Genomic DNA, 12707 nt, shown 5'->3' with positions numbered 1-12707 from the left:
CATACAGAAAAGGTACTATTTTTTCAACATTAGGCGGCTTCTTAATGTCATGTATAATCCTTCTTCTTCTTCAATATCAGAAGCTGTGATCTCGCTTAATGCCGAGAAGGCTTTTGACCGGGTGGGGTGGGGTTACCTATTCTGTACTCTGGAGAAGTTTGGATTGGGTAAAACATTTATCAGTTGGGTGAAACTGCTTTATACCTCTCCTATAGCCTCAGTCAGAACCAATAACACACATTCTGAATACTTTCCTCTCTTTCGCTCTACTCGGCAAGGTTGCATCGATCCCATCTGTGATAGATGCCATCAGGCCCCTGCTACATATAGTCACATGTTTTGGGCCTGCCCTTCCCTATATAATTTTTGGTCTGACATTTTTATCACTATTTCAAATAGTATTGAAATCCCAGTCAGTCCGACTGCCGTAACGGCTTGTTTTGGTGTTCCTCCTACTATCTTGTTTCTACCACGACATAAAGCTGCTGACCTGGTGGCCTTTTCAACTCTTCTACCACGACATAAAGCTGACCTGGTGGCCTTTTCCACTCTTCTGGCCAGACGTCTCATTTTACTGCGATGGAAGTCACCCAATCCATCTCACTCTATGTGGCTGAGGAATATTTTGCATTTTCTTAAGATGGAGAAAATAAGGTGTGTCATAAGGGGTTCAACAGCAAGATTTTATAAAACATGGGGTTGTTTCTTTACCTATGTTGGGTAACAGTGTTCAATTGACACCCCATAAGCAATAATCACTTTTATCCTAGTATCATCTGGTTGGGATAATCTATGTATGGTGAAGTGTAACCCAATGTTTGTTTTTTATTTTTCTTTATTTCTCCTGTATAATCCTTGTCCTAATTATACAATCAATGTGTTTTCAATTGGCCATGTGTCCTATAGCTATTTCTTTTCTTTTTCTTTTTGTGTGTGTTTGACTACATATATGTAGGTATGTGCAATATGTCTAGCATATGTACAGTTTGACCTACTGCAGATTTTGTACTGTCATGAAAACTTCAATAAACTTAAAAAAATAAAAAATAAAGAGTGGCTCTCAGGTCAGGGGGGAGGGCGTTCCAGAGTCTTGGGGCCGTCACCTCAAACGCTATGTCCCCTCTTATAGGAGCCCAGTGAGCAAAGAAAAGGCTCCTGGAGTAACTGAACCAACAACAAAAAATGATTTGAATATGAACTTAAGTTACATTTAGTCATTGCATTTGAATGAATGAATGAATGGTCTTTATTGACATTATCATTTATTGGCATTTATTGGCATTTATTGGCATATTTATTTATTGGCATTTAGTCATTGCATTTGAGTTCTGTCTTTCATTGAAACTGAGTGCTACTTTCATTGTCACTTTCATTGTCGTCGTCGTCGTCCCCCCCTCTCAGAGCTCTCATCGTTTTGTCTCTTCGACTTCTGTTTTCGACTTTCTGTTCGTGCCATTCATCAGCTGGATTCAAGTGTTCTAGATCTAGATAGATGGTTACATACACAACAACATTATTTGAGATTAAGAAACAAATTAACGAATGCATGATGAAATGCATGTTCACCAAACTACAATAAATACCTTACCACGCCGTAATGCTGAAGTGCAAACATATTTCACATGGATTGCTTTTCTTCCGTGAACAGCGCTTTTTACATTGAACTGCAATGTAACAGTGCAACTGTGCACACGTGAGTTTGTCATCTAATGTTTCGTAATTGATTTCATTGTCACATCTGCTGCAGTAGGTGGCAGTGTTGTTCGAAAGACCAGTGTCAAACGGCTTTTATTCTGAAGAATATGCGTTGACCGGAATAAGTTGGACGGGACTTCCTATTCGGGTTGTTTCTGTTTATCCACGGATGTGATTGGTTCGTTTTGAAAAATCTGTTGTCCTCGAGGCGGAGGGAACGTTCGAACTTGAAACTGCTGGGGAGAAGGGGAAGCAAGTCACCGGAGTTGAGAGAATCAAACGATAACAATTTACGATGAATAGACCTGCGTGAGTATAATGTTAACATTTGACTAAGTATACATTTATTGTGCTCTTTGCTAGTATATCATAACTTTTGCTGATTTCCTAGTGAGCCGGTTGTTTTCTTTGCGTCCTTTGAACTACTGACTAGTCACTAGATGGTTAGGCAGCTAGCTAACTCTCTGGCTGACCGTTATTATCCATGAATGTTGGCTGATCTCCTTTTGAACATTTGACGGCGATACCTGATTTTTTCATTTGACTACTCAGGAAGGGCAAAACCCCCCGAAGAGGTGCTATAAAGAAACCATCCAGCAACCAGAAAGACCCAGTCGGTGTAAGTAGTCAGTCTACTTTTATCTAGCCAGACTAGATCAAAACTGTATCTACTTTTTATCTAGCCAGGCTAGGCTGCAGTGCAGACAAGTGATGAGAGTTCGCTACGACCACCTGAAGTGTGCATGGATAGGTGACGTTTCTGGCCTCCACCTGAAAGTACCACGGTGTTCCAGATCATGCAGTCCTAGTCTTACCATTTGTACTATAGGTCTACTGCCGTGTGCGACCTCTCGGAGCAGATGATGAGGAATGCCGTATTGAAGTAATCAGCAACACCACCATCCAATTGCATGCTCCGGATGGGCTAAAAGCCAACAGGAATGGGGAATTTAAAGAGGTATGTTGTGTTTGTAAGTATTGACACTGAATATAGAGGTTGATTGGTCAATGTTCTAACAATCAATCTGTCATTGTGGTGACTGCTATCAAGCAATCAGGCTCCTGGGGAAATGCACTGGAAGAAAACAAGACTGTCCCCCAAACCATCCAAAATAATATACATTATGACTACCTGCACACTACCTGATTACATGTACTATCTGTATTACATTGCATATGGTATTGCATTTCATCATATTGAGCCTGTACAGCAATTTGCACTACAGTTTCTACTGCAGTACGACTGGTCCTGCTGTAGTATGACTACCATCACGTTATCACATTATTCTACTTTATTATTACTTATTTTACTTTATTCTATAGTTGATTTTTTATCTTGCTGCAATGCCAATGTTGAAGAAGGTAAGCCTAAGAATTTTACTCTTGTGTACATTGGATGTAATAATAATAAGTAAATCAGATTCTGATCATTAATCTACTTTCTATTACAGACTCAGTACTCCTTCAAGAAAGTGTTTGGGCTTAAGACATCCCAGCTGGAGTTATTTGGGGACGTAGCCAAACCCCTTGTGGATGACCTCATTCATTGTAAAAATGGTATGAAACTGGAGAAATGTGTTTGGTATGACAGTTAAATTCCAAGTTTCTATTTACATCTGAGATGAAAGACTAGATTCCATGCAGTGTATTTGAATGTCTTATGTTGCAGGCCTGCTTTTTACATATGGCGTCACTGGAAGTGGGAAAACCTACACCATGACTGGCTCTCCAGGACAGGGTGGACTTCTCCCTCGCTCCCTCGACATGATCTTTAACAGCATTGGACCGTACCAGGCCAAACGATTTGTAAGAGAAATTGTATTTTTTCATCTACAGGCTAATCTGCCCCAAATGATGTGCTGTATCTAATGTCATCCTAATTTATATCTCCAGGTTTTCAAGACAGATGATAAGAACGGGATGGAGGTACAGAATCAAATTGATGCTTTGCTGGAACGCCAAAAGCGGGAAAACCAGCCATCTGTTCCCAAAACCCCCTCAAGGTAAGCATGTTAAGGAAGTCTGCATTTCGCTCATTGCCATGGATAACTATGCCATAAGTCTATAGTAAACATTTAGAATTTCAGTTGTTTACTATTAGCACCCTCTCTTGGGTCAATCAATGTAATTTTGTAAATACTGGATCTCAATGGCAAGACTCATAATTTACCCATGTTTTGTCAAAATTGTTCCAGTGGTGTCTGAGATAATGTGCATGATGTATGATTTCACCATCGGGGACAATTATGTGAATGGTCTGTTGGACTGACAAATATAGCAATTTGCAATATAGCAATCTTAACTGGATCTTGATATTAATATGTAATCAATGTAAAACTGAGCTTTGGGGATATTCTCAGACAAAGACTGGATCCCGAGTTTGCAGACATGATCAACCCAGAGGAGGCCTGCAAGGCAGAGGGTACGGATGAGGACAGCAGCTACACCGTATTTGTGTCTTACATAGAGATCTACAACAACTACATCTATGATCTCCTTGAGGAAGCTCCCTTTGACCCAATCAGACCAAAGTAAGTTTAGAAAATGGCAAATTTAAGTCGTTCCCGCCACATGTTAGTCTGGATAAATTCCAAATGTTCATAAGTGAAATGATGGATTGTCTCTAAAACAACCCAGACGATTACTCTGGCTTGCTCTTAGTATGATTTAAGATGGGCCCACAGTGAAGACATGGTGGTCAGAGCTTTTTAAGTCGCTTTGGATAAAAGCATCAGCTAAATGGCATTTATTATTATTATTATTATTATTATTTCAGTAACAGTAGTTAGTAGATTAAATGTTTCTGTTCCTTCTATTAGGCGGAATGGAGGCACACCCGTGCGGCAGAACACTGAGTTCATGTACGTGGCCAGTGCATACCTCCCACATAGAGTAGCCTCATTTAGCAAAAGATTCTGTATACCGCAAGCTGAAATTGCCAATTATTTGTTCTTTGTGCTTTGAAGTGGCAGGGCATGATTTTGAATGTATTTGTTGTGGTGTGGTGCTTTTCATGTTCATAATCATGACTGCTTTTTGTGGCTGAAATGCATTAATGCAACATACCGTATAAGGTGGATGTCATTCCCTATCCCAAATTTGCTGCATGTAAAATGTGCTATTACAACACTACTCTTTTCCATTGCTAACCCCTATTGTTCTGTCCAATTTAGAGCACCTCAATCCAAACTTCTCAGAGAAGATCAAAATCACAACATGTATGTGGCTGGATGCACAGAGGTTGAAGTAAAGTCAACCGAGGAGGCATTTGAAGTTTTTTGGAGAGGTAAAATGAAACCGGCATTGACATTTGTGCCTCCAGATGCTTTGGTAAAAGCTTTTAGGGAACCACATTCTTTTTATCTTGTTTGACCTGGCCATTTTCTTGAATAGCTGTTGTGATGGTGGTTGGTTGAATTATTTTCCCCTTGAAACAGGCCAAAAGAAAAGGAGGATTGCTGACACTCAGCTGAACCGAGAGTCCAGCCGCTCACATAGCGTGTTCGTCATCAAACTGGCACAGGCTCCTCTGGATGCTGATGGAGACAATATTCTCCAGGTCAGTAGACAACAACACAGCAGCCACCAGCACATTACTGATGACCTCCCATCTCTTAGACCAGAATGTTTGGTAAGTGTTCCACCTTATTTGGTCGTTGGGTTTCAACTCAACCTTCTGAATATGCCCTTGTGTTTTGTTGCAGGATAAAAACCAGGTCACTGTGAGTCAGCTGTGTTTGGTGGACCTTGCTGGGAGTGAGCGCACCAGCAGGACTCGAGCTGAGGGCAGCCGTCTGCGTGAAGCAGGTTCACCAGCAGCACTACAGGCCTTATGAATTCATTTAGACTTTTGTTATAAGAATGTGTTGTAAGTTTAAAAATGTGTGTCTTTGCAGGTAACATCAATCAGTCCTTGATGACTCTGCGGACCTGCATCGAGGTTCTTCGAGAGAATCAGATGTGTGGCACAAACAAGGTTCTTTTTTGTTTATTATATTAACGTTGGGCAGATGGGATGCAACGTGTAGTAGTACATGTTATGCTCCGCCTTTGTTGATGCGCAGGAATTAAATGCACATTTTATACCTAAACAGATGGTTCCCTACAGAGACTCCAAAGTGACACACCTGTTCAAAAACTATTTTGACGGCGAGGGCAAAGTCAGAATGGTTGTTTGTGTCAATCCTAAAGGTGATGACTATGAGGAAACTATGGTGAGTAGTTTTAACACAGCTTTAATGTTTATTCTTGTTTCACACTGCATATGTTTGTCTAGAGTTTATGTATGTGGAAATATGAACTGCCAGCCAGTCATTGAGGGACTGTGTGTGTAGCTGGTGATGAGGTTTGCAGAGATGACCCAGGAGGTGGAGGTGGCTCGGCCGGTGGACAGGCCCATCTGTGGCTTTGCTGCAGGACGGCGTCAGAAAAACCAGGCCTTCAAAGAGGAGCTGTCCCGCCGCCTGGAGGAGCGCGGTGGCCCCTTAGATGCAGGTAGCTGCACTTCATAGTCTGTTGTCTTAAATGTCACTGAACACAGCCTTTGTATATTGGAGTCTTAGCAATCGTGCTGTACCCAGATCCACATTGTGCTGCTCTTCCATAAAATGCATAAGGAATAGTGCTGATGATGCCCTCCTCTGTAGGAGCCACCTCTGTGATGAACCAGTTGTTCCAGAGCTTTCCCCCGCTCCCCCCCTGTGAACTTGTTGACCCTCATGATGACATCACCCTGCCCAGGATCATAGAGGTGCTGGAGAAGAGGCAAAGGATCAGGCAGATGATGACAGAGGAGTACAACAAAGCTGGTAAGATCAGATGATGGTCTCCAGTTCAGTTCTCATAACCCATCATGGTTCCTTTGTCAAATACCATTAAGTTGGCTCTTTGGACTTATCTTCTGTCTACTTTTTCAGCCAACATGCTGAAGTCCATGCTTCAAGAGCTGGACAACAGCCTTGTTTTCAAAGATAACTTCATTCAAGACCAGAGGGGCAAACTGGGAGAGAAGGATAAATTCATCCAGAACCAAAAGACCGAGATGGATCGTCTGGAGAAGAAATCAAAGATGCTGGAATACAAGGTAAGACTAAGCTCTAAAGCCAGTTTATAAATCGGGATATGTGCATAACTAAACATTTCTACTGCCAAATAATCGAACGCAGCCATAGTGCTGTAGGTCTCCTGTCACTAGTGCCATTCACGTGAACATGCGCATATTCGCTTCTTCTCAATGCCTATGTCTTATTTTCATGTAGTTCGATGCGATCGTATATTTTAGGTTTGAAGTTTTAAGACCAGCACATCGCAATACGAACTTCAGAATGACACTAATGATAGATTTCTCAATTTGAATATAGGATACTATCCAAAGGCTAGCAAATAAGATTGCTTCCATTGGGGAGGGACTATAGTTACAAACATTTTTTGTAAATATTCCTAGATATTCATCCCTTTTGTGGCCAATCTTAATCTAAAAGGGTAAGGGTTAGGGTAATCACTGATTACCCCTACGTTTTTAAATAATTACAAAATATTGTTTAATGAATACATTTGAAAATTAAGGATACATCATTATCAAATCAATAGTAGTCAAATGTGTTATTTGCATACACATACACTCACTGGCCACTTCATTAGGCACACCTTGGGGTTGGACCCCCTCTTTTGCCTTCAGAACTGCCTTAATTCTTCGTGGCATAGATTCAATAAGGTGCTGGAAACATTCCTCAGAGATTTTGGTCCATATTGACACTATAATATCACACAACAGCCCGTCTGGCACCAACAACCATGCCAGGTTCAAAGTCACTTAAATCACCTTTATTTCCCATTCTGGTGCTGGTTTGAACTTCAGCAGATCGTCTTGACCATGTCTACATGCCTAAATGCATTGAGTTGCTGCCACATGATTGGCTGATTAGGTATTTGCGTTAACAAGCAGTTGAAAAGGTGTACCTAATGAAGTGGCCGGTGAGAGTATAATATATTATTATTCATATTATTGCTTTTTCAAAATCTTTGGATTTGGACAAGTAACTTGAGCTCTAGGACAAGTAAAAGATAAGTTCACTTGTCCGAAGGACAAGTACCTGAAAAAGCTTAATGTCAAGCCCTGATGAATAATAAAAATGACTAATTTGTTCTTGTATAAATCCTCATGAATTTCTTCATGTAAATGCTTAAATTAGGCTAACATAACAATAAAAAACAGCAATTTGGGATGCACCAGAATAAAAAATTGTTGTCCGAAGCCGAAACTGAACTTAAGGAAACACTTGGCCGAATACCGAGTGCGTACCGGCAATTAAATAAATGTAGGTTTTTATTCGTGCTTGTATGCTTATTCAAAATTACGTGTTTGAAATTGTATATACTTTATGTTATGTAATATGTGACAAGTTCTAATGCTTTGGTCCTCATATCGGCAACCAATCAAAATGTTCAGACTTTTCTTTTGAAACACGGAACTACGTTTCAATGTTGTTGAGAATCACAACACAAACTCGCTAGTCAAGCCAAAATACTGCAAGGCATTGGATTCGGTGAGTAATCCCCGCTGCTACCTAGTTAACTACAACACTACTTTGTGTTAGTTGACTAGTGAGTGTGTCATTGATATTCATCAATGCTTAGCTCACGCTTTTATTTTGAAGTCATAAAAACGGAAGTCAATGTCGGAATGTGCCTCTCCAAACTGCTGACATGTTTGCTGTCTCATTCACAGAACAGCATGGGTTGCTTGCACTGTTTGATCGTGTCATTAAAAAAAACGTCTAAAGTTCGGCCACCGAATGTATTCGCCGGAAAATAGCAAATAGATATACATTCGGTGGCCGAACTTTCGGTGCATCCCTAATAACAATAAAAGAAAGGAAATACACCCATATTAGGCTTCTGTTATTACCGACACACGCATTGGAGCGGTGTGCACATTAATTAAAATTAAAGCTGTCCAATTCCAATGTTTACCAATACACTAGCTATAGCCTATTCGACATCAAAATGGCCAAATACACAAAAAATTAAATGCCATGGATTAAATGGACAACAAAACACATTCAAGTGCTTTATTCTTTGACACAAGTTGTAAAACTGTGCCAAAGGCCTAATAGTCATGATCAACTCAATATGAAAAGTCTTGCGAGACTCATCAAAATAAGCCTAGGTTTTCCTTTAGCGACGTTGATGGAATACCCCCCTGGTGTTTGTTTGTGTGGTATTTATGCTATATAGTTTTTTCTGTGCATGATTAATAACAAAAATAGTGCTACACATGCGACATTTAGTTCCAACTGTTAATTTGTGGTTATTTGAATGGGGGGGGGGGGTGTTAATGGTTCAAATGTAAAAAATTGTCTTTGTCCTCTGTAGTTGTAACCAACCCTGCTCTGTGTGCAGATTAATATCCTGCAGAAAACCACTAACATATATGAGGAGGACAAGCGCTCCATGCAACAGGAGCTGGAGAGCAGGGAGCAGAAGCTGGCGAGGGAGCTGGGAGAGAAGAGACGCATGGAGACACGCTTGCAGGGCATGGTCTCTGACACCAAGCACAAATGGGAGAAGGAATGTGTGAGTATCTCTCTTTATAAGCACAATACATTGTGTCACTCACTATCGGAGGAAAATTTTACTTCAATAAAAAGTGCACAAATTCATCAGTGTTGGTCTTTAACCAATCCGCTACCTCTATCCCCACGTCCTCGTGTTCTCTTTCAGCAAAATCAAATCAAATCAAATAACATTTTATTTGTATAGCGTAACCCTTGATGTATTTGAATGTAGAGAAGTGCTAATGCTGTGCTCCTTGGTGGTTGCAGGAGAGACGTGTCAACGCCAAGCAGCTGGAGATGCAGAACAAGCTGTGGGTGAAGGACGAGAAGCTGAAGCAGCTCAAGGCCATCGTGACAGAGAGCAAGTCTGAGCGCCCCGAGAAGCCCCAGTACCCCGAGAAGCCCCAGCGCCCCTCCCGAGAGAGAGACCCAGAGAAGCCCCAGCGCCCCTCCCGAGAGAGAGACCGGGTTCCTGCCAAGAGATCAGCCTCGCCCTCCCCTGCTCCAGTACGTTTCGCCGACATGTGCTTCTAGAGCTGCAGCCAGCTAGCATCCCCTTCCTCTGTTTGCCCTTTGCTAATGCACTGACCAGCCTCTTCTGGTGTGACATCAACCTGCATTAAACTATTCATTCATTCATTCATTCATTCATGCTTGCTTTATTTATGTACCTGTTCTGATGCATTCTGACCCTGACCTGACCAGTATTGGCCATGAAGTTTATGGATGGTTTATTGCAAATGCATGCACTTAATTCTTTCCCATGACTGCTGTAACTTTTGTGGAACTTGAATGTAATTGTTTGTTTGTGTGTGCATGCAACTAACTGGATGTTGTTTGCAGTCTCCGTATTCTGCTCCTCAGCCACCCCCCTGCAGCCAGGTCCCCGTATATATCCCTTCCCAGGTCAGACTGGGGCCCACCTACCCCACACCCAGCTGTGTGTCTGTGGCCTCCTACATCTCTGAGTGGGAGCAGAGAGTCCCCCAGGATAGCAAACAGGCTAGCCAGTCCCCTACAGCCAGTAAAAACGGACCTCCGGCCCTGCCCAGGAGCCTAGACAGGAGGAGAGGCAGGTGCTGGGACAGAGACGGAGAGGGAGAGGACCCTGTCCGGCCCTGTGACGTAGACCTAGAGGAGGGAGCCTATAGGGTCAGTGCTGTAGTGGTGGTAGTCAGTGGGTGCATTCCAGGTCAGCTACGGTACATTGCAATCGCCTGACAAATGTCACAACACCAGGGCCCAGTATTTCAAAACCTTTAATCTAGATTGGAATGATATGGATTATGTTTTGCTATCCAGGATTAGATCTGTCTGGTAGAGATTTAGTATAAAAGGGGAAATCAGCCAGCTTGATCTGATTCTGGATAGCAACAAAGAATCTGGATCATTCTGAAGTTTTGAAATACAGGGCCCTGGAAATGTATTTATTAAATCAGCTAGCAATATACGGCTGCCTTTCTAGTCGACCTGGAGTGCAGCCTATATCTGAATTAACGTAATATTTATCTAGCGAAGACACACGCAATTATAGGTAGTACAGCTGCAGTGAAAGTAGATATTATCATCTCAGTTGGCCTTATGTTTCATCCGTCTGGTTTTTAATCGAGTGTTCTAATCTTTTGCATTCCTGCTTTAGGGGCTAATGCTTTTAACATGAATGTTCCTCCATGTAAATGTTGGTATAATGTACTTTAGACAAAAATAAATTGATTTTCGTACTAACATGATTTTATTCTTCCTTTTCAAGAACACTTGACTAATCTTAGATGTCTGTTGTTGTTTTTTAACCATTGTAGTTTCATTGTGAACTGAGTGCTTGAAGTGTCACTTTTGATTCTATGCCTCAAGGCCAATGTTATTGTTTAAGCATCTCTTCAAACTGAATTTGTAACAACATGGTCATGGTCCATGAAGAATCAATACTTCACTGAAGTGTGATCCTGTCACTAATGCCATTAGTAGAATAACTTCCGAAGCAACACGTGATTCTATGACTGATTCTTGTTTTGCTGTTTCAATTGAATAGACTGGGCCACTGGTCCGGCCACTCCACAGGCGTTCCCACTCTGCAGGTGGGGAGAGATGGGTGGACCACAAACCCCCCTCCAATGTGGACCTGGACACGGTCATGCAGCCTGTCATCCCCAACTCCATCAAAGTGTCTGCAGCCAGTGAGAAGGCCTTGTCTAAATGTGACAAGTACATGCTGACTCACCAGGACATCGCGTCTGACGGAGAGATCCAGACCAAACTCATCAAGGTAAATGCCAGCCTTTCAGAGATGGATGACATTACCTTTTTAATATGTACCTTTCATAGTGGATGTTTCGAGAATCGATGACGATTTATTCTTTGTTTCAGGGTGAGGTGTTTAAAACCAGAGGCGGAGGACAGTCAGTTCAGTTCACAGACATTGAGACTCTGAGACAGGAGCTCCCCACAGGCCCAAGGTAGTGACCCACAACCACAGTCATCTACTGCTTGCCATTTATCTACCATCCAGGCTGCTCTGGTTTGACCCTATGTTGACCGTATGTTCTTGTGTTCCCGTGAAGCCGTAAGAGGTCATCAGAGGGCAGCCCCGCCCATGTGGACCAACGCACAGAGGGAGACTGGACAGATGTGGAGACCAGGGTAAGACACCGGGCCTTCCACTCTGCAGGCTTCATCACTGTGACTGACTTGATGCTCTGAGACAGTGACACCCTCATGAGACATCACATAATGTACACCATTGTTAACACATTTGATCCCGTCTTCCTCAGTGTTCTATGGCTGTGGAGATGAGAGCTGGGTCAAACTTGGGTCCAGGTTACCAGCATCATGGATATCAGAAGTGAGTTTTGTCCCATTTATTTTGATTTGAGGAAAATGAATAGGTGTTATGCTACACGTATGCATGTGTACACACAGTATGTTTTAGAACATGTCCTTTTTGTAATTCTATGTTTGAAAACAATTTTATAATAACCTACATTGTCTTGCAGGCGCAGAAAACCTTGAATGGTCTGGGATGTCACACTCCTATCTATATTCTCCAGTGGCTGTGCAATAACCGACACACAGAACCTTTTAAATCTAGCAATAGTAACACTATTTAAACATTTTACTTTGACTTTTTATATATGAAACTGTATATATAGTTCACCAAAGAAATTTTGTAAAAATATTTTCTACTGTATTTTGCTGTGATTACAAAATCCAGTGTTAACTGAGTCATGATTCAGCCAAAGATGCAAGTGCTGTGGTTCTGGACCTGCTGACTAAAGAATGTTTTGCTGATACTTTTGTCTGTAATTTTACAACTGTCATGTTGTGCTATTTGGCACATAAGGACTGCCAATGGGATGTCAGTTGGTGTTCAGATCAACTTTGTTTACCGAACAATCATTTCTCATGTTTCTTTATCTTGCTTGGAGCCACTTTCTCAAAGTGTCATGTTTTCAGCAGGTA

General features: G+C 41.7%; 1 protein-coding gene across 1 annotated transcript; it reads left to right on the top strand.

Moving 5' to 3' along the window:
- Positions 1-1990: 1990 nt before the first annotated feature.
- kif23 (kinesin family member 23) lies at positions 1991-12493 on the top strand (the record flags this gene model as incomplete). The annotated part of the gene is made up of 24 exons (XM_080539636.1): positions 1991-2004; positions 2248-2314; positions 2525-2653; positions 3147-3252; positions 3365-3501; positions 3589-3698; positions 4056-4226; positions 4515-4556; positions 4869-4981; positions 5133-5254; positions 5400-5502; positions 5592-5671; positions 5790-5909; positions 6030-6189; positions 6342-6503; positions 6612-6778; positions 9097-9270; positions 9519-9758; positions 10134-10403; positions 11281-11514; positions 11616-11707; positions 11810-11888; positions 12020-12090; positions 12242-12493. 24 exons carry the CDS (start codon positions 1991-1993, stop codon positions 12255-12257), a joined length of 2979 nt encoding a protein of 992 aa, XP_080395762.1. The 3' UTR covers positions 12258-12493.
- Positions 12494-12707: the final 214 nt, after the last annotated feature.

This window comes from Nansenia antarctica, assembly GCF_963989245.1.
Source record: "Nansenia antarctica genome assembly, chromosome: 9".
Classification (NCBI taxonomy): Eukaryota; Metazoa; Chordata; class Actinopteri; order Argentiniformes; family Microstomatidae; genus Nansenia; species Nansenia antarctica.
The sequence above is the reverse complement of the archived record's forward strand: the minus strand, read 5'-3'. Positions and strand labels throughout refer to the sequence as shown.